The sequence below is a fragment of the Eptatretus burgeri genome, chromosome 5 (genome assembly GCF_056783735.1).
Source record: "Eptatretus burgeri isolate ZD-2024b chromosome 5, Ebu_testis_v1, whole genome shotgun sequence".
Classification (NCBI taxonomy): Eukaryota; Metazoa; Chordata; class Myxini; order Myxiniformes; family Myxinidae; genus Eptatretus; species Eptatretus burgeri.
Genome location: NC_140965.1, coordinates 73,507,646 through 73,530,982, shown reverse-complemented (window position 1 = coordinate 73,530,982; position 23,337 = coordinate 73,507,646). Strand labels below are relative to the sequence as shown.

The following is a 23,337-nucleotide window of genomic DNA, read 5'->3' as shown; positions in this document are numbered from 1 at the left end:
AAGTTGCCTCATTCAAAATCGAGTTTGAAAGTTTTTCTTGGTAAAATGAGTCATGTTGCATCGCCCCAAATAATAAAGGAGGTATGTTTCATCATGCACGAGGAATATATTGAAGAATACAGGGTGGTGCAAGAGTCACAAGTTGCAGGGTTAATATTATATGAAGTAAAAAAAACTACATGTGAGGACTTTAAAAAATGCTTTCTGATACTAAAGATAATTTATTTCATAAGTGATTACCATGCGAGATTACCACTGACAGAGTAAATTAGAGTAAATGTTCAAATTGTTAGCCATTAAGTTGCATGCACTTTTCAATTCAAATTAACTCATCAAAACAAGCTCGTCTCTCATCTTTTGTTAATTTTGCTGCCATCTCTTCTCTGGAAAGAAAGAAAGGAGTAAATCGTTTTTTAAAATATACATATTTAAAATAACTAGAACACTCACACGCTGTGGGAAGAGTGGGAAGGATCATGTTATTGTCCTTGATTTGGTCCTAGCAAATACCACCCATCGCTTTGCTGACGGGAACACTGAGATTGGGGGAAAAACGGTGGGGGGTGATGGAGAGGGGTGGAGGGAGAGTGAGGAGATACAGGGGGAAAGAGAGAGCAGGGAGGGGGAAAGTGAGAGGTGGGAGGGGGAAAGTGAGAGGTGGGAGGGGGAATGAGGAGGGAGGAAGAGTGAGGAGGGAGGGAGAGTGAGGAAGGGGGGGGAGGGAAGTCAGTGAGAGGTGGGGGGAAGGGAAGGCAGATGCATGGTGGAGCATCAATTATGATTCATACTGTCTCATCAAAATGATTATGCATAGAATAACAGTGAAGATGGAAACAAAATAATGTCTGAAATCCATTTTCTGCCGGGCATACTATAAACACCATACAAAGACAAACACTGTCTGGATATGTCTGAAGATAAACACAGTCCGGAGACAAACACTGCCCGGACACATCCGGAGCCAAGCTGTCTGGAGACAAACACTACTCGGACACGTCTGGAGATAAACTTTAGTCCAAACATAAACACCACCCAGACACAAACTCTCGTCCAGACATAAACACCACCCGGACAAGTCCAAAGACAAACTCCCATTTGGACAGATCTGGAGACAAACTCCCATCTGGACACATCCGGAGACAAACTCCCATCCGGATACGTCTGGAGACAAACCCTACCTGGACATAACCACTGTCCAGACACACATGGAGATACGCGTCCAGAGCCAAACTCCCATCCAGAAAAAACACTGCCTGGATACGTTCGGAGGCAAACACCGCTCGGACATAAATATCGCCCTCACACGTCCAGAGCCAAGCTGTCCAGAGACAAACACCGCCTGGACGTGTCCGGAGATAAACTCCCATCAGGACATAAACACTGCCTGGACACATTCAGAGACAAACACTGCCCAGAGGTGGTCGTAGCCAAGCTGTCCAGAGACGACTCCCGTCTGGACATAAACACTGCCTGGCCACAAATTCCTGTCCAGACACGTCCGAAGACAAACTCCCATCTGGACGTGTCCGAAGACAAACTTCCATCCGGACATGTCCAGAGAAAAACTCCCATCCGGTCACATCCGGAGACAAACTCCAATCTGGACACGTCCAGAGACAAACTCTCATCTGGACATGTCTGGAAATAAATACCATCTGGACACGTCTGGAGACAAACCCCACCTGAACATAACTACCATCCAGACACATATGGAGATAACCACCGTCCAGACATAATGACCATCTGCATATGTCCAGAGAGAGAGAGAGAGAGAGAGAGAGAGAGAGAGAGAGAGAGAGAGAGAGAGAGAGAGAGAGAGAGAGAGAGAGAGAGAGAGAGAGAGAGAGAGAGGTGGGGGGTAGGGGAGAAATCAGAGAGAATATGCTATATTTTGTGAACAACACAACACAGCACACACACACACACACAAACACACACAAACACACACACACACACACACACACACACACACACACACACACACACACACACACACACACGCACGCACATGCTTGGCCGATGTTGGCAATTTTTTAGAAATCGGCGGGTTTGAGTCAGTGTGATTACTAACTACAGTACGTGCTGTATACAACCCAGAAACCTTGAGTAGCTTTCACCGAAAAACAATGTTGCATCTATATAGACCTTTCAGGGAAATGTTCATAAACATTATTCTGTATAAAAAGCTGCATGTGACGGGTGGAAAAAAAATTGGCTCAGTAGTTTAGAAAATACGTTCATAAGGCAAACTGCTCAGAAATGGAGCGTTATCGAAAAAAAATTGCTTTGAAACTCACAAAGAGAAACTTACAACCTTTGTAAAGCAAATCCGATAATGAAATGCTTTAGAAACAGGAGCGAGGACAAAGGAAAACCTGACAGAACCGCCACAAGATATGGGATAAAACTTTGCCACCACGGCACTCGTAACTAGTATGGCATCTCCACACACCTGCAGAGTCCGTACAGATCCAAATCTACCTACTTGTACCACGTCCGTGTGTGCTGTATACGTATCTCTACCTTGGAGTAGCTGTCGACTGTAGATCCCGATTGGGACACGAACTGTACTGTACAGCTCGGTAAGTGGCTTAAGCACCCAAGGAAGCACTCCAATGGAATGCCAGTCTTGGCAAGCGATTACCAATTGCCATCGATACAACTATGGACCCAGAAACGCCCACGCAATGTCTAAATTGGACAAATCAACACTTTTATTCGGAGTCGGAACTGCTGATACTTTCAAATCTGGAGCTTACATTTTCTAATAATGCTTAGTTTAAGGGATTCTCTCGGTTATTCAGATACACAAATGAAATAAAGCTACCAACGCTGGTGTCTCCAGGCGTTTATAAGCACTGCAATATACCCAGCGATTCGTAGCTATGATGAGCAGGCATTCGATAATATAAGTGAGGAAAGTAAAAACAACAACTTTGCCGTTAAGAAATCGTTAAGAACTTGAGCAGGCCAGAAAACATGGCAGCTTCAGACCCTAGCGAGGTTACCCAGGAAATGCATTAAGACCGAGAGAGCAAGGTGGCCGAAGATTGTCTAATGAAGGATAAATTAAATAAGGCCATTAATTATCTTCAAAAGGGGTGTGTTAATTAATCCAAACACCCAATTTTCACTCCTGCACTTCCTTGGAGTTTTCTTAGTATGCATGCAAATTTTCAGGTTGAAAAACACACACACACACACACACACACACACACACACACACACACACACACACACACACACACACACACACACACACACACACACACACACACGCACACACAGCCTTTTATTATTGTAGATAGTAAAATTAATTATTGTTGTCGAACTGCCCAAATCTTATCTGGCTCCGACTTTTGGGCCACCCTGTATATGAAGAGCTCATGCAGCAAAATTTCTTTATCGCTGTGAAGTGATGATATTGTTGATTGATCACACTGTTTCTGATACAAGAGTAGGGGTGACTTTAACCGACAGGTTGCTGTAAAAGGGTATTTCATGCATTCAAAAGAAAATTAGAACACAAAAAAGATGTCCAACACTTTTAATTGTCTATCATTCACGTCATTGTTATATGTGCATTGGTTTTGCTTAATCATGATTCATTCATTATCTCTGTTACTGGCAGCTGTTCCATTCATATGACGGTCAGCCTCTGGATCCCAGCAATGACCTTTCCATGCATGCCTGCAACATCATCTGCTCCTTGGCCTTTGGTACCAGGGTATGTTGACCTTTCTTGTAATTATCTCATGCCCAAATTTTGTGAATAAATGAAAGAGTCAAGAAACAAGCAACATGAAGGATATTAATTTGATGTCGGGAGAGTTGGAAGCTGGAAGTATGGTATTTGGGTGAAATTTTTTTTTTCAACATCAGGGGCAAAGTGGATATGGATCGCAAAATTTGTATGTAAATTTAGAAATAGAATTGGACTTTTTTGGCCATCATGCCAAATTAATATTCCTCTTTACTTATTTCTGATGACATTCTGATCATGAATATCAAGTCAGCTACGACTTGACGGGATGAGTGATATATATATATATATATATATATATATATATATATATATATACACATAGATATATATTGGACCCCGGGGTCACTACGAGGGTGGGGGCTATCCCTGGTTCTCCCCAGATTCACTGGGAATCGCAGGCCATCCCACACAAATAACTTCGTGTCGCAGCGGATCGCTAAACGACTGTGAACTTCAATAGCTTGACCACGTGACTTAGGGTCCTCCATCTGACACCGTTTACTGAAGAACACATGATTTCCTTATCGGGGAATCGCACCCTCGGCAATTATGCTGTTAGCTTTATTGGATTTTGATTAATGCGGCCAAGCTTTCCGCAAGCACAATGCCGGACTGATACGAGAGCCCATTAGTGGGGAAATATAATCTCTCGGATTATCTACATTATGGACATCGCTGGAGAGAGAGATAGAGATAGAGATAGAGATAGAGATAGAGATAGAGATAGAGATAGAGATAGAGATAGAGATAGAGATAGAGATAGAGAGAATATCAGCACACAGGACACAGCTTTATAGCCCTGCGGACAGGCGGGGCCAAAGAGCCACACGTCGGATCCCCCTGGGCAGTCGGGGATCAGCCATTGGGCCACATCAGACCCGACAAGGTGGCCCAATGCCAGCCATTGGAGTGTTCCCCCACAGCCCCACCCATTCTGCCGCCCGGCTGGATGTTCAGTCATTTGGTCCTTCCGGCTGCCGCCATGAACAGAGCTCTGCCCTTAACATGGGGGAAATCCCTTCTTCCCCCATGCCCCTGGGATGAACACCAAATGTCCAACAATGTTCATGGCACAACGCCAGGGAATGGGGCAATCATTCCAGGGAGGCTGGGTCATGTATTGGTTCGTTTGCCAGTCATTTTCGGTGGAGGGGAATAAACGGGGATTAGGGAAACGAAATACAGTACAGGGGAAGATGGCAATAAATTATGTCACAGGGTAGACGTCCATACAGCCAAACAGACAAACAAAGACTTTGTGGGGCTTTAAACAATAAAGAGGAATGGGAGAATTTGGCATGCGTTCCAGAATGCTGGTGTTGTTCGCACACGTTGAACGCCAGGGCAGTAAATCACGCACACCCCATGTGATGATGGCAGTCACGGCACACCTCATCACATGCCGATGTCTATTAGCCCAGTGGGTTGACAGGGTCACTAACTACCCAACCCAACACATTTAATGACATAATAACCCCGGAAGGGAAAGCGCCATTCTTAACCTTCATGACGGAGATAACTATTCTAAAAGTCTGCGTGCTGTGTGCGTTTCAATTTCATCACGCGGTTTATAAAACCGTGATATATATATATATATATATATATATATATATATATATATATATATATATATATATATATATATATATATATATATATATATATATATATGCACTTCAGTAAAACAGACATTATCAAAGCTTTTCGACTTGCATTCCACGGGATAAAACCGCAAGCAGATGAAGAAGAAGCAGCAAACTCTCACTTACAAAGTTACAATGTAATGTCCTCAACGTCTATAGGGTGAGAGAAACAAAGGACGAGATTTCTTGATTGGTGGAATCACAGATCATCATGGATAATGAGTCGGCGGAAATGAACCAGTGGAATTGAAACGGAAATGAACCACCATGAAAAATGAATAGGCGGAGATGAATCACCAATAACGGGCAGAAACGTAATGTTAATCTCGTCCTTTAGTGGCACCCTGCCCTGCTCACCAAACTATCTTCCTATTTTAAACAAGGACATCTCTACTCATGGCACACAGACTTCCTCTCCTGTCACAGCCAACGTGTGGCCCTAAATGGAGTTCTATCATCCCCTCTTCCTGTCCAGGCTGGAGTGCCTCATGGTAGTGTTCTGGGCCCTGTTCTTTTACCGGTTTTCATCATTGATGTCTCTGACTCTCTGGAAAATACTTTTTATCTCTTTGCTGATGACTTCACCCTCTACCATACCATCTGTCATCCCTTTGATCGGCAAACAGCAGCCTCTTCACGCTCTGCAGTTCTGGATAAAATCACAACCTGGTCCAACATGTGGAAAATGTCTTTGAACCCTGACAAATCTCACACTCTCACTATGTCTCTCTGAAAGGACCATGTCAAACCCCCTCCACCCTCCCATCTAATTTCTCAACAATCCTCTGGAAGAAGTCCTTTCATTCAAGCTTCGGGGTCTCACTACCTGCCATGATCTTTCCTGGGAAAGCCACATTTCCAACCTGCCCTCCAAAGCCAGTCGCCAACTCGGCACCCTCTGTTGTGAAGTCCTTCCTTGGCACACTTGAGCTCCTGACGAAATACCAAGTTTTCTTCCGCAGCCTGATGGAGTAATGCTCTCCCCTCTGGGATGGTGCTCCCGCCTCTCACCTTTCTCGGCTTCACGCTGTGGAAACCCAAAAATTCAGGATCATCGATATCTCCCGTGATGAGGCTGAGTCTTTGGGTTTCTCACTCTATCACAGGCAGGTCGGTGGTTTTTTTCTTCTACCGTCTCCTCTCTGGCCTCGCCCCCCCCCCACTTTGTTCTTTCTGAGAAATGTCCTCCCATATTTCCACAGGGCGCTCAATGTCCGCCAGCAACCTCCTTCTGGTAAAACTACCAAAATCATGAATCACTGCTCACCTTAACTCTTTCATTCCTCTATTTCCCCACCTTTGGAACAAACTCTTACTCTCTCTTCAATTCCACTCTTCCCTCCAGGTCTTCAAAACAGCTGTTTACCACCATCTCATGTCTTCCCCCATCCAAAACCACCATCTTTTCTTCCCCCACAAATCCATCCCAAACCTACCTCGTTCAAATTCTCTGCTTTCCTTCCTGAAATCCCTGTAGTGTGCATCTTGTATACCCCATGCTCCCTACCCCATCCCTCTCCCTTCCACAGTTCTCCTCATGTCTCTGTTCCACACTGTTTTTTCCTTCCCTCTCCCATCCCTCTTGTCTCCTGCTCCCATTGTTGCACATTCTGTGTGTGTTAGCTCTCATACGAGCCTCGACAGTATAAACTAGAGGGGGAGCACTCGGTAGAGTGCAAAACCTCCGCCGCCAATACTGCTAGGTCACTCAAGTGAACCTGATATTCTATTCATTCAATTTGACGTCAACAGTGCTCACAGAGTTATAGTTTGCAACTTTCCCTTTTACTTTTAACTTTTACATACTCAATTCATTCGTCATAACTAGATTCCTTGAGACAGAAATTGATTTTACGTGGGTATATCCACCTGAAGTTCCAAAATCAGCCGCAATTATAATTTTGGCATGTCTTTTGTTGGAAATCACTTATAACATGTAGAAATGCAAAAAAAAAAAAAAATAGAAGTTTCGTTGAAAAAAAATTTGCAAATTTTTTTTTCCTCCAATTTTTTTTTGGGGGGGAGGGCTGGAAATCATTTAAAACATGGAGAAATGCAAAAAAAAAGAAATCTAAATTTTGTTGAAAAAAGTTGCAAAATTTTTTTTTCTCCAACATTTTTTTTTGGGTGGGGGGTGGGGTTGGAAATCACTTAAAACATGTAGAAATGCAAAAAAGAAAATTCAAATATTTTTTCAAATTGGCCGCCATAGCGGCCATATTGGATTTTGGACCAAATCCAAAATCTAACGGCATGATCCTTGGACCATACCTAATCCCCCACCAAGTTTCGTCGAAATCCGTCGAGGAGTTTTTTCCGTAATACTGTTCACAAACAAACAAACAAACAAACAAATAAATAAACCAATGTCACCCGCGGGGTGACCCGTATCTTGCCAAAAGGTGACCACATGTGACTTCTTTAAGGTCACACTGAGGTGAACAGAGCTGCTATCCACCAGGAGCGACTCCTTGAGGAATATCTGCCTACGAGAGATTCCGATGAGAATCATTCTACAGAGTAACCATGAAAAATATGTGTTTGCCTCATAACGTCACCAAATGACGTCATAATGTCTCAAGCTTGACATATCTAGAAAGCACTCATCGAGGTGTTTAATTTGAGGTACTACACGATATGGTTCCTAAAACTTGAAAAGTTAACCTTGGGGTCAAATATGTTTGACCTTTGGCACTAACCATGAAGGTCAAGGCCAATCGCCACCAAAAATTAATCAGCTGAGCATCAGTCCATATAATACATTCCCATAAAGTTTGGAGACGATTAGATTAAAATTACTCAAAAAATAAGGGTTTCGTCGACTCCCCTGATTTGCGACAAAGTGACCTTGACCTTTGACCTTGACCTTCAAAATTTTGTGCACTGAAAGGGACCTCTATAGGCCTCTGATATGCAAAGTTACAAAAACTTCCAATGATAACTGTGCTCTGCAGAATTTTTTTATACGTGATTACAGACAAACAAAAAAAAAACATAGAAGCTGACTAACATATCTTGCAAAAACTTCGTTTTGGCAAAATAACAAAGTGGTGAAAACAGTAACCTCCATCCATCTTCGATGGCGGAGGTTAACAAACAGAAAGGGGTGAAAACAGTAACCTCCGATCTTCGATGGCGGAGGTTAACAATAAAAAAGCAAAAGAAACAAAAAAATCCTCTCATTATCAAATGTTCCCAATGCTTTTCTTACTTACTTGTCTGAATATATTTGATGTTTGTGACTTCTCACACTCGTCATCTCTCTGTACTCTTTTTTTTTCTTAAAACTAAGCATTTGTAATGATGCTCAAAATATATTGTCTCTTTGATTACATTCTTCTTTATCCCTTTGAACTTCTTATCACATTTGGAATCACCATACATATCAGCGTAAGACTTTGCTCAGAATCCGATAAATTCACTCATTATCTGCCTGTCCAACTCATCATTAAGTTTTCCACAAACTTTTTTGATTTTCGTGGAGAATCGACTACGATCATTTTTATCGTTGCTTGTGTCATTGTCATAAATGCTTATGTCTTGTGCTATATCCTCATTAACATCTTCCATTTTGCTTTCTAACATAAAACTGTCTGTGTCCATATAAAACCATACACAAGAGACGAACTCATTCAGCATAGTTCATATTGTTTAAGTTGTTGTGGAAATCGTCATACATTAACAATGGTCTGTTCCCATCATCAGCAGAGCGAATGACACATTTGAGTTCCTCAAATTCCTTAAAATCTTGAGACTCAACACGATCATAATATTCTTCAAAATCAGAATATTAATCATTGGTATAAGCATCTTCATCGTCTATTGGATTACTTCCATAACTATCGTTTAACTGAATTCCTCAAAATCAAATTCTCCAAAATATTCAGACGTGCAATGAAGAATGACAAGTAATGAATTGATCTTCCAACATAAATGGGTTTATCCATCACAATGCTTTCCTTCACCATATTAATAGCAGAAACGTTCTCAGAGAACAAGTAAAAAAAAAGACATAAAATATCATCGCCCCCAATGTTTTAGTAATTTTGCTGCATGGAGTTAAAGGGCTAGCCCATATTTATGTACAACTGAAATTGCTGCCAATCTACCAGTCAGCCATCTTTGATCAGATCGCAAAATAAAGCTAAGTGCAAGTGTACACCATCATGTACTGTGCTTGTGCCAAGTTTGAACAAAATTGGACCATGCATGTCTGAGAAATGGTTGGGGACACATTTAAGTAACAAAATGGCCACCAGTCGGCCATATTGGATCTGATCTCAAAAACGAATGGCATGCATATGTAGGACATCATTCATTATCTCGTGCCGAGTTTAAATAAGAAGTCAATGCATGTCCGAGAAATTGTTGAGGACGCTTTCGACACCGAGTTTTTTTTTTACAACCAAAATGGCCACCAGTCGGCCATCTTTGACCGTTTTTGCAAAAGAAACTACGTTCATATGGAAACCATCACGTGATGTCTTTGTGCCAAGTACAAATAAAATCGGTCCATCCATGTCTGGCATATGGTTTCGGATGCACGCACGCACACACGGACGAGAATCGAGACCAAATCCATAAATCCATAATCCCGACGGGGGCTAATAATTATTATACGTGGTTAAAGCTGGGTTTATTAATTAATTTGGATGATTTTTCTCAAGATAATAAGTCTTACGTTTTGTCTTTTTCTTACTTATTCCATTGTCTTGCGAAATACAGCATTGTTCATTAATTTTTAGAAGCCTTTCTTTAATTTTAGCGACTGTCTGCACTATTGAGTGTTGAAATCAATATATATTTTCAACCAAGGGCTTAAACTTTAAAACTTTATGAATTTCTGTTGATGTGAAAGGGAATCTCGATATATTTGCTGTCTGGGCAGCAGATTCTGTACTACAAGTAAATTGACCAGGTAGTTCACATGTTTCATGTGAATGTCCCTCTTCAGATATTAAGGGAAATCTACACACACCGAGTAAGGCTTTAATTTTTTTTTTTTTAATTAGAAACAAACAGTGGAGCTCATGATGAAATGCATGAAAAATAATTAAATATTCCTGATGAATGAAACATTGTAAAGCAATCCAAATATTCCTGGAGATGATTATGATTTTTTTTTCTCACAATGTGCCTCTCAGTATACAAAAGATGATCCAGAATTCCAGGAAATCCATGAGTGTCTGGATCTCCTGGTCCAAGTGTGGGGCTCTCCAGCTATCACCATTCTTGATCACTTTCCTTTATTACGGGTATGCTAATGCACAACACAGCATTATTAGAAGAATTTTATCTCGCATTGCTTATATTCATTGCCATGCTGCAATCCTGGAACATCCTGCAATACCTAAATCTACTGTATATTTGTTTTGAGCCTGCAATTTAAAAAAAAATTACATCTTCCTTCTGAACAGGGAGTTCGTTGTTTGGCACCTTTACAAAAACATCAGTTCTCAGTCATGAAAGTATTTAAACGATGGAATTATCCAGATATGTACACAATTATAAAGTTTTTATTTAAACCAAATATAGAAACGGATACGTTGATTAGAAATAATAATTAAAAAAACACATTGGCACGAGTTGGACTATCGTGAATATCTTGTTTGTGTAACTTTTTTTTAACATCCTTTGCACAATAGCAAAGCAAATAAAAAAATGCAATCAAATATTTTTGCAATGTAGATCTTTTCGTTGTTATCTTTTGTTTGATTTTTTTTTCCTCCTCTCACTTGTCTTGATGTCTTTGCAGAAATTTCCAAATCCACCGTGGAGGAAATTTCTTGCAGCAATGGCAAAGCGAGATGAGATTGTGCAAAGACACATAAAGGCTCACAAGGTCTGAATTACACCAACATAGTTTTTTTTTAAATATAAAATGTCAAGTCTCGTGGAAGGACTACAGCACAGAATGGATCAGGACACAACATACCAAAAGGATGAGGAGATTTGGACTAATAAGGGATGTGGGGAGGAATGAGGGGTAGGGGAGGATGCAAACTCTCAGAAAGGACAAACTGGAAGCTTAGAAAGAGGTGGACTTGGTGGGGGGCATGGTTTTTGGATGGGGGGTGATCTGAGATAGAGGTGAACAGCCATGTTGAAGACCTGAGGCATAGAAGGAGAGTGAAATTATGTGGAAGTTGGTTCCATATGTGGGGAAAAAAGTGAGCGAGGAATGAGTGGAGGTGGGCAGTGATTCTGGATTTTGGGAGTTTCACTAGAAGGAGAATGCTGGTGAACTGCCTGCCTATCTGGATGTGTGTGCCCTGAAGAAGCACGTGATGGCGACAAAACACGGAAAGAGCAGAGGGTGCAAGACCAGAAAGGAAGTGGTAGCTGGCACAGATACCACCAACCTGTCTGCGATGGGAAAGAGATAGCCCCAAAGACTTGGTTTCATTGTAGGAGATTCCAATGATCGTGAGGGCCATGGTTTCCATGGAATCAAGCTCTGCAAGGTTTGAGGCATGGTCACCATACCAAAGGCGAGAACAGTTCTCCACCAAGCTGTGGATGAAAGCTATGTCGTCCAGGTGTGCCAAGGAAGGACTTTGTACGATGGAGGTTGCCCAATCAGTGATGGACTTGGCAGGCCAACTTCAAAATGTGGTTTGCCCAAAAAAGATCATAGCTGATCAAGAGACCCCAGAGTTTGAGGGAATTAACCTATTTAAGAGGATTGTTAAGAAAGTAGATGGGAGGGTTTAACATACGGTCCTTTCATAAAGAGAGAGTGAGAGTGTGAACCTTGTCAGGATTGAAAGACATATTCGAAATGTTTGACCAGCTTGTGATTCCATGAAGCTCTGAAGAGAGGGAAGAGGCTGATGCCTGCCTATCTGGAGGATGAGCTTGGTGAAGTAATCAGCAAAGACAGTGGCCTGCAAAAGTATTCACCCCCTTCAAAGTTTTCATATTTTTAAATCACCTGAGCTTATTTCATGATGCTTTAAAATCAAACTAATAATATAGAGTCTTCACAAACAACTCCAAAATGATAATGCTGAAACATCCAACAATGCAACCCATTTTTCCATGTTTACAATGTACAGAAATGGTATAACCACATTATAGTTTTGAGAAATACTTCATCAAACCTTTCTTTGACAGAAGTGAGGTTCACAGAAAAGCAAGGTAGAAAAGACAAGCACCAAGGGGATGAACAAATGGCAAAAGAGGGAAGGGAGGAGGGGAGCAAACACTGAAACGAGCAAGTAAAATAGTTTGGTTAGGAAAGATCATCCTGTAGAATTGGAGATGACAATAGATGGAGGTGCACTGCTTGCTTTGAAGCCCTGGAAGAAAGAGCGAGACAGAATATAGCCTCTGGAAGGTGGTTCCATAGGTGGCAGAAGCAAGGAAGAAAGGGGTTGAGGTGTGCAGTCAGCCTGGATTTTGGAAGTTTATCCAAGAGGGTATTACTGGGAGAACATGTGCATCCTGAAGTATATTGGGACAAACAGAGAGGATTAAGAGTGAGGAATATCTGAAAATCGATGATAGAAAACAGAGAGACCACTGACCTGCCTGCGATGTGAGAGCGACCGAACCTGTGATTCGGCTTCATCGGGGGAGAATCCAATAATTTTGAGAGACGTAAATTCCACAGCATCCAGGAGACCCAGATGTGATGGTGAGACGTCAACCCGGAGTGAAGAAAAGTACTCCATTGAGCTATGGACAAAGGCCTTGTCAACTGTGAGTAGCTCTGATTTTCAAAGGAAAGACTTGGATCAATGGAATATGCCTCGTCTACGGCTGGGTTTTAAATCCAGCTTTGCTTTGTTGTCAGCCCAGGAACAGTCATGGCTGATTGTGAGGCCCAAAGTTTCAAGAAACTAAACCTCTTCCCATGAATGACCAAAGAAATATATATGTGGGTTCATTTCACGAGCCTTCCGGAGTGATAGGTGAGACTGTGACGTTTTACAGGATTGAAGGGCATGTTCCCATTTATTAGACCAGTGTATAATTATTTCCAGATCAGCAGAGATGCGGCTACTGTCTAACTAGTAGAGTGATAGCGTACTGTACGACACAGAGTGGAGTCATCTGCAAACAGGAAGTGAAGGTTTTCCAGAGCATCAGACAGGCCATCCATGATATCATAGCCTTGCCTACCCATCGCCTTGTTGATGGGTTTAATCAAAAGACAACATATTGTCCTGCACAAACATATTGCATGACTATATGTGAATCTCAATGAGGATGCAAATGAAGTAAAACAAGTGGAAAAATTACTTTTATAATGTGGAGTTGTTGCTGCTGTCATGGTCACTATGGTGGTTGTTGTTGTTGTTTTTGTTATTGTTATTGTTGTTTGTGTGCTCCTTCTGTGGAAATAAATACCTTTTTATATTGCTTCCAGAAATATTACCAGTGATAATGTTGTGTGCTCCTGTGTCCTACAAAATGATTCCTGCTGTTGTCGGACAATAAATATTCGTCTTGTAGGAAGATAGGGGTCCCATGCACCCCCATGATACATTTTCTAAACCTGCATTTTTACAATCCCTGAGGTGTGTGGGAACAGAATTTCCTTTGTTCCCATTCCAAAAAATGTCCCATGTGGGTCGTTGAGCCGTTTTTTTTGTCCGCCATCTTGGATTTCTTGGGACGCAAAAGTAATGGGTCGGGGTAATATAAAGGACCTTTTCGCAAAGAAAGAAATTAGTTACAGGTACAAATTGGGGATCATTGGAAAGGGTATGACCTGCACTATCACAAGAACCCGTCAATTATTCAATTAGGGCATCGATGACGTCATCAGCGGTCAAAAGGTCACGTTACAGGGCCACTAAGTCAAATTTCACGCCCATCCTCTTTGTCATCCACCCTGCACCGAAGTGAATGAATCTTTTGGATTATACTTTGCTTGAAGGAAAGTGTACATGTATAGGCAGTTATTAAAACGAAAACAAACTATTTAACTTCAGTACTACATCATTAACCCTTTCCGCAAAAATACCAAAAATATTGAAAAAAATGAATTTTTGTAATAAGTTTCCTGTGAAATTGCAGTTTGACACATATTTGTTTTCTCTGCCTTTTTGTTCTGGTAAAAGGCTTTACATGTTCCAATGAGTCCTGAAATACAGTCTATGTATCATTCTCTTGGTATTTTCACTTCCACTCCTTACTAATTGATATGGGAATATGCATTATATAGAGATCGTGTGTTAACGAGTTACTATAATACGCAGGCCCACAACTAATTAATGTTGAAACATTATTATGACTGCCAAAAGTCTCAATGTTCATATTTTAATCTAGTCTTCGTTATCACTGAGAAGTTCTTCATAGTCACCATCTTGGCTGGGCTGTTCTTCCTCAATGTCATCATCACACCGTTCCATCTCTTCCGTAGTCTTCTCAACCAAGTATATCAAGGTAGGGGGAAGTACTGGGCCGCAAGACCACACTGGCTCCAAAACACCCTCATCATTTCTTTCCCAACCTTGTTCAGGATCATATGGCTTTGGAGACCAGAAGATTGGAATATCTGCTCGCTTGTAGATAGCAAGGCGATGGTTCACTCGACCAATGTGTGGGATAAGGTTGTCTCGGCAAGGTGGAAACCGGGAGAGGTCAATCTTAGATTTGGTTGTCAGTTGCTCATCTTCCCCAACCATCTTCCTCAACATGATTCCACGTGCAGTGTCAATAGATTTCTGTCTGGAGTAGCCGTACATCAGACATGTGAATGCCTCAATATCATCAATCGTTTCTGGCTTTACAGACCATTCATCCCCAAGTTTTCTACATTCTCCTCTTCACTGAAGCACTCTATCAACAACCGCTCCATTGCTTCACTAACAGTCTTCAGACAGAATAGAGCTTTCACACATGCCTTCCCTTTTAGCACACTCTTAAGACAGCCACTGGTTACAAGTCCAGCTTCAAGGAGGATTTCAGAGTAGCCTGAACCCATGCATTTATGACCGGTCAACAAGCCTATATAGTTCATCACAGCACGGCAGATGTCTTGGAAAAGAAACCAATGGATCTTAGAGAGAAAATAATTTACATTTTCATGATAGAAAGCACTAAAACTAGATACAATTTGGAGGACTAGCGATATTGCCCCAAAGATGTTGAAAGCAAAGGTGGTTAAAACTCACCTGAGCGACTGAAAGCACCAGACGTCGGCTCTTTTCAGACTTTTCCATATCTGCTTCACCCAGGAGGGGTCGACAGGAACTTCACCAGGTCTGTTGGGAAGTATCCTTCTGATGCCCTGGCATCCAGCTCATCGGCTGTAGGAGGCCAAGGAAGTGGTGTTGACTCGTTGAACATCCCCTGAACAACACTGCGCAAGTGCAAGGCAACATCCTCAAACTTGTCTTTGGAACCAAGCCGAGTTGCATAAGTAACTGCTTCCACAACAGATATGCTTGTGCTGTATACCAGGTTGTAGGTTATGCATCCCCTGTCCCCAGGAAACACTTTTGTGAAAGCAATGCACTCATTGATTTCGTGTCTTTGAAGTCGGGTCTTCAGCTTATCACTTCTGAAATCTGGATTTGGAAATCCACAGCGTTCAAGTTCTTGGACGTATAGGTGGCGGAGTGTTCCAAGTTGCACAACCTCCTTCTGCCCAATTACCCTCTCACAGATAAAATCCAGAACTACATTAAATGAGCTTTGATGAGCTTCAAGCTTTTCATCTTGCTTGTTTTCAATCCTTCTGTTGGCTTGATCACGTAAATAATTCACGTCTCGGTTTGAATGAACTATAACAGGATTTATGGAAACGAGCCTCTCTTGCAAACAAATCTTCGCCTGCCGCCTTGCGATGTAAACGATTGTCTCCTATTTCTCGGGCTTGGGATTCAATACGAGTCCAAGCTGCTTCCTTCCCCTTGAAAGATGCAAACTGGACACAATGTTTAGTCCTTCCGGAAACTTTCGTCTCAAGCATTTCACAGAAAATACATTCTGGTGGAAAAATGTTCTTGGAAGAGGTTGATGGTTTACGAGGGGATCGAATTGTTGAGGGTTCATTGTCTGGTATGACACATTTCAAACGATCCTGATGTTTGGTAAAGGCTTGATAGCATCCCTGGTGATAGCCTGTCATTTCTAGGTTCACACCATCAATATTGTCTGGAATTAACCTACATACAGCTTCCATATGAGCGGGTGAATCATGAGACTGAAGGAGCCATTTCTCACGAAGATTATGTAACATCTCAAGCTTTTCCTGGGGAGGACCCCTTATATTGTGTAGTGGTATAAATTAACCATGCTGTATGCCACTCACATGTAAAATACATACAGGAGGAGGCATCTGCAGTTCCTGTAAATTGCAACCATGATCAGTTTGGCGTTTCTTTGCCTTTGACATGATGAAGCCACCACCACCAGTTAACTACAACTAAGCATGCACTACCACCACTGGAGCACTAATCCATAATAGGTGTTACCTGAAAAAAAAGACAATTATCCACCACCAATAAACTACAGCTACAAGCAGGTATGCCTGTCAGCAGATATTCAGTACAACCACTAAAACATTAATCAAAATCACAGTTGTCCGCACGCCCTGTAACAAAAAAACACAACACCGTCAGTTGACGAAATTTAACACCACCACTAAAGTGTCAAGGTAGTTACAATGGCCTCACCTGTAACAAAAAAAAGAATGTTAATAACCATAGCCATAAACTATAAATAAATAGTGAAATTAATCATTCGTATGTGAAGGACACACTCACGCAGTAAACTCAATAAAGAACCGCATTTTCTCAATATTTTCGGTATTTTTGTGGAAAGGGTTAATGATGTTGTACTGAAGTTAAATAATTTGTTTTAGTTTTAAAAACTGCCCATACATATACACTTTCCTTCAAGCAAAGTAGAATCCAAAATATTCGTCCACTTAGGTGCAGGGTGGATGACAAAGGGGATGGGCGTGAAATTTGACTTAGTGGCCCTATAACGTGACCTTTTGACCCCTGATGACGTCATCGATGCCCTAATTGAATAATTGACGGGTTCTTGTGATACTGCAGGTCATACCCTTTCCAATGATACCTAATGTGTACCTGTAACTAATTTCTTTCTATGCGAAAAGGTCCTTTATATTACCCCTACCCCTTACTTTTGCGTCCCAAGAAATCCAAGATGGCGGACAAAAAAAACTGGCGAAACAACCCACATGGGACATTTTTTGGAATGGGAACAAAGGAAATTCTGTTCCCACACACCACAGAGATTGTAAAAATGCAGGTTAAAAATGTATCATGGGGGTGCACGGGACCCCTATCTTCCTCCTCAACTATATTACAGTTGGAACTGCTGCATTAAGCTTCCATTCCCGCATTCTTCTGAAACTCCAACAAAACGTGCTTTTAAAACAGGCACCTTTATAATTAAACGGACACTAATTTTTTCTCCAATTAACTCGATTATATGCTTTCCAATGGTACCATTTGTATTATTCTATGACAGCGGAAACCACTTCAAACTCAAAGGGCGCTCGGTCGAGCGCATACCTCTGCCACGTAATGCCTGATCCACAAGAAAATATCGGGCCCGATATATTTTTGAAATATCGTGCTATAGAGTACGAAATCGTTTTTGGTCCTATCTCTCAATGGTGAAGAATCGCTTAAAAAATTAAATAATTCTCGTATCCAGATCCGGAATTCGGATCTTCACCAAAATCGAAACAGTTCTTCCTTGTCACACACCGGATATGTCCACAAAATTTCATCCAGATCCATCACCAACTTTTTGAGATATCCCATACACAAACAGACAAACAAACAGACAGAAAGGGGTGAAAACATAACCTCCTTCACCTTCAGTGGCAGATGTCACAAAGCATGTCTCTGTCTCTGTCTGTCTCACACACACACACACACACACACACACACACACACACACACACACACACACACACACACACACACACACACACACACACACACACACACACACACACACACACACACACACACACACACACACACACACACACACCGGAGTGGGACGAAGCTCTTGTGACCCTGGTCGAAATCACGTTCTGTCTGCACACTGACCCGAAAATGGAGAAATCCAGAAGTCTCCGGAGAGACAGGTGGTGGTGGGGGCACGGAGTTGGGGAGAAATGAATACAATATGTTGTGGGTAAAAGAGAAAGAAAACTCAACAACAGGGACACAGACCCCTTGCAGGCGAAACCCTGTGTCTCAGCAGCTACATTGTGCAGCTGGTACGTGTGCTGTAAATAACAAAGACTGCACCTCATCAAGTGGGACTAAGTATCGGCTCACAGTAAGGCAGGGACCTGCACCAGGACAGGATCCTGTGAATGTACTACCTGCTTCACAACCACCAAAAGTTAAGCTCCAGCTAAGAAATTTTGTAAAAGCCTAGAAATAAATATAATATTGAAGATAAAGACGTCGAGTGGTTGGTTTCTGAAATTAAACTCAAAATAGAAAAAGACAGCGATCGATAACTTGAGAACTGATTAACGCATTTCAATAAATCCAACTGTGGTGGATTCAGGGCACTCCCAGGAAGGATTCTGACAAAAAAAAAAAAAATTATTTTTAATTATTTTTTTATACCGCCAAACTAGATATCTGTGATCACAAAGTGATCGCCAAGGGTCAGCATCCCCAGGCTTACTCTTGGCGATCATCCGCAACTTACCCTTGATCCACAATCCAATGATGGCATATTTTGTTTGGACCGCCATATGACCTTGAGCTTCAACATTTTTTTTTTTGTATACCTTGGTCGAGGCTCGTATGAGAGCTAACACACAACTCACAGCAAGGGGGCATGAGACAAGAGGGGCGGGAGTGGAAGGGACAAAACAGTGGGGAACAGACACATTAGGTGAACTGTGGAAGGGAGAGGGATGGGGATGGGACGGGGAACATGGCGAAGAGAAGATGGACATTACAGGGACTTTCAGGAAGGAAAGCAGGGGAATTGAAGGAAGTGGGCTTGGGTGGATTATCGGGGGTAGAAAAGATCGAGGATTTGGATGGGGGAAGATAAGAGGTGGTGGTGAACAGCTGTTTTGAAAGCCTGGAGGGAAGAATGGGAAAGAATAGAGTGAGGAAAGAAAAGGCGGGAAAAAAGAGGAATGAAAGAGTGAAGATGAGCAGTGATTCGTGATTTTGGTAGGTTTACCAGAAGGGGGTTGTTGGCGGACCTTGAGCGCCCTGTGGAAATGTGGTGGGGACAAATCGCAGAGAGAGCAAGGGGGGCAAGGCTGGAGAGGAGACGGTAGAAGACAGAAAGACCACCGACCAACCTGCGGTGATTGAGTGAGAGGCCCAAAGACTCAGCTTCATTGCGGGAGATGCCGATGGTCTTAAATGCCCTGGTTTCGACAGCGTGAAGCCGAGAAAGGTGGGAGGCAGGAGCACCAGCCCAGAGGGGAGAGCAGTACTCCATCAGGCTACGGACAAAAGCTTTGTAAGTGGTCAGGAGCTCAAGAGGGCCGAGGAAGGACTTTGCACGATGGAGGATTCCCAGTCGCCGACTGGCTTTTGAGGCGAGGTTGGAAATGTGACTTTCCCAGGAAAGGTCATGGCAGATAATGAGACCCAGAAGCTTGAAAGAAAAGACTTCTTCCAGAGGATTGATGAGAAAGTGGATGGGGAGGTTTTGTAAACGGTCCTTTCGAAGAGACATAGTGAGAGTGTGAGATTTGTCTGGATTGAAAGACATGTTCCACGTGTTGGACCAGTTTGTGATTTCATCCAGATCTGCAGTGAGCGAAGAAGTTGCTGCTTGCCGGTCTGAGGGATGACAGATGGTACGGCAGAGGGTGGAGTCGTCGGCAAAGAGAAATAGAGGATTTTCCAGAGTCGGAGAGATCATTGATGAAAACCAGAAAAAGAACAGGGCCCAGAACGCTACCTTGAGGAACTCCAGCGTGCACAGGAAGAGGGGATGAAAGAACTCCATTTAGGGCCACACGTTGACTGCGACAGGAGAGGAAGTCTGTGAGCCATGAGTGGAGATGGCCTTGAATACCATGGGAAGAGAGTTTGGTGAGTAGGGCAGGGTGCCAGACTGTGTCAAAAGCACGTGATATGTCCAGGGATACGGCTCGGATACTGCCTCGCCACAAGCTTCAGTAAACCAAGGGCGGGAGGAAGGGTAGGGCAACTGAACACGAGAGGGGATAAATCTGTGCATGAGGGAGAGCAAGTTTCTTTGAAAGAAATAAGATAAAATTACCCCCCATGCGGGAGTGACGGTCATCTCTGTGAGAAAATATATAGCTTCCTGAATGTAGGGCAGTTTTTGCCAACTTTGAAGTCACGTGACGCGAAAACGAAAGCGAATATCGAAAATCCGGCCCAACCAAATTTAGATATTGTCCCATAGATTCATATGCCACAATCAAATTCAAGATCGCTTGAGAAATGGCGAGGAGATAGAATTTGAAAATCGTCATTTTCGCAACGGACGGACGGACGGACGGATCGAAGGACATCTACACCCATATTATAAGGTCATGTTCGAAGAGTTGACCTAAAAATGTATCCCCATCCACAACATATCCATAAAACTCAATATTATGAAAATAGGAGGAAATTTATTCAAGTTATGATTCCAAAGGTGTCTTTTGTTAATTAAGTTACAATACGAAAAAAGTAGGTGAAGCACACAAATCAAATATCAGGAGCACAACTTCAGTGCAGGTACACTGGCATGACATAAAAAAATATATTGAAGGTCAAGCGGTCTTTGAGATTCCGCATTGGCAAAATTGAGCGATGACAAAAACAGTCTTTATTTCATAATACCACAATTTGACCTTGACAGCATTTTTTTTTTCAGACCGCCATTTGACCTTTACCTTTAACTCGGAGGGGTATGATGTAAAATAAGCGTAAATACGCTTTGCTCTCGGCTATCTAGGGCCGACAATTTTGTTCTGATTGGACATACCTTTATCAAGTTATGGTGAAAAATGTTAAAATCTGTTTTACAAATGGAGCCGTGTCTGTCTATCTGTCTGTTTGTCGTGTTATAACTTGAGAACTCATTAACGCATTTCAATAAATCCAACTATGGTGCATTTGGGAACTCCCGGGAAGGTTTCTTTTGAATTTTTGTTTTTAATTAATTTTTATTTTATTTTATGGGTACATGGGAAACTGCAAACGCCAACTTGTGACGCTGGTTATCTCCACACTCACAGAAATCCTTTTTCTTCTTGCCCTATTGATTAGCCATCACAGCAAAGATTGGCATTTCCGTCAGCAAAGTGACGGATCTTATATTCTCATGTGGAAAATTCGGTCAAAACTTTAAGATCGGTGAAAGTAAAAAATTATATCAACCCTTTATACTTTCTATTCACATTATTGATGCAAAATTTCATTCAGAACATTCCAGCTGGCTCCGTCAGAGATACAGCTCAGAATTTTTGAAATTGTGAGCACAGGAAGAAAATAAATAAATAAATAAATAATAATAATTATTATTATTATTTTCTAAATGGTGGTTTAGGACTCCTTGGGGGTCTAAGAAATTCTGTGGGACCATTAAAATTGGGGACACTAATTGTAGAAACAACCCTCCAACATCAATAAGCCTTCCCCTATCCTATAGGCTTGGGGTATGGTTAAAAAATGTGATGACGAGGCTAACAGCAGGAGAAAACAAGTTTGAAAACAACCTGAAAAGATTCTTCCATGAACTCAGGAAACAGAAGCAGAATGTGTCATTCCTTTCTGAAAAAGATGAACTGGAACGATTCTGGAAAGGAATTTATGAAGATTGAAAATAGCACAATGAGGAGGTGGGATGGATCAGAAACCTGGAGGAGAAGAAGCGACATCTCGAGGAAATTCCCCCAGTAAAAGATTCAGAAATGCAGAAAAGAGAAGACAACAACTCACAAAAATGGCAAACTTCAAAAGCCCTGGCTGAGATGGGATCCTGAACTTCTGTCTAACTAAAGCAATTTGATGCTCTCCACGTTCACTTCGCTCGAGCATTCAATGACCTTATCCAAGGGGATCAGGAAACGGATGAATGGCTCACAGAAGGTAACACCTTCCTCATCCCAAAATCTGAAGAAACCCAACCACCGCACAAATATCGGCCAATAACCTGTCTACCAACAACGTGCAAACTTTTAACAGGAATCATCACAGAAACGATGCACCACCACCTAACACAACAAGGAGGCCGAGAGGCAGAACAGAAGGGATTCAAGAGAGGATGTTACAGGACTATAGACCACCTATTACTAAGCAAGACCATACCCCCCCAAAAAAAATGTAATATGAGAAGAACGAAGCTGTGCATAGCCTGGATAGAAAAAAAAAAGCTTTTTTGACAGCATCCCACATTCATGGATGATAAAATGAATGCAAATGTACAAGATTAATTCCCAAATAATCAAGTTGGTTGAGAAAGCAAGGATCTTACCTGTGGAATACCACACTAATACTGCAGCATTCAGAAGGAAACATCCAAATACCAGGATTGAAGATGCAATGTGGGATCTTCCAAGTAGACAGCCATTCCTCCCTCCTGGTTTGCCTGGCTCTGGATCCACTAAGTAACCTCATCAATGAGCAAGGACACAGATACACCCGAACATCCAATACAAGAACATCCAAATAAACCAGAAAGGTGACATATTCTGGACATACATGATTTAAAACTCTTTGCACCGAGTGATGTGAAAATTGGCAGACCACCTGAAATTAGTGAAACAGTCCTCCAATAACATCCCAATGGAATTTGGCTGAGATAAATGTGTCAAGTGCACATTCGTGCAAGGTCGACCAACAAAAACGGACAACGTAAAAATCGACCTAGATACAACAATATACTGCAGGAGCGAGACAACAAAGCATTATACAAATACCTTGGAGTAGAAGAAGCCCACCAAAGGTGTCACAAACGAATGTGCACAAATGTGCA

The 23,337-nt window shown here is 42.0% G+C and overlaps 1 protein-coding gene across 4 annotated transcripts in view; it reads left to right on the top strand.

The window, feature by feature from the left end:
* LOC147026695 (steroid 21-hydroxylase-like) overlaps positions 1-23,337 on the top strand; it is an 86,436-nt gene that overhangs the window by 22,811 nt on the left and 40,288 nt on the right. For all 4 annotated transcript variants that reach the window (XM_085882410.1, XM_085882409.1, XM_085882408.1 and 1 more), the window contains 3 exons: positions 3,632-3,727; positions 10,554-10,664; positions 11,165-11,251. In XM_085882410.1, coding sequence (XP_085738536.1) covers positions 3,632-3,727; positions 10,554-10,664; positions 11,165-11,251 — 294 coding nt within the window. The remainder of the gene's footprint in view (positions 1-3,631; positions 3,728-10,553; positions 10,665-11,164; positions 11,252-23,337) is intronic.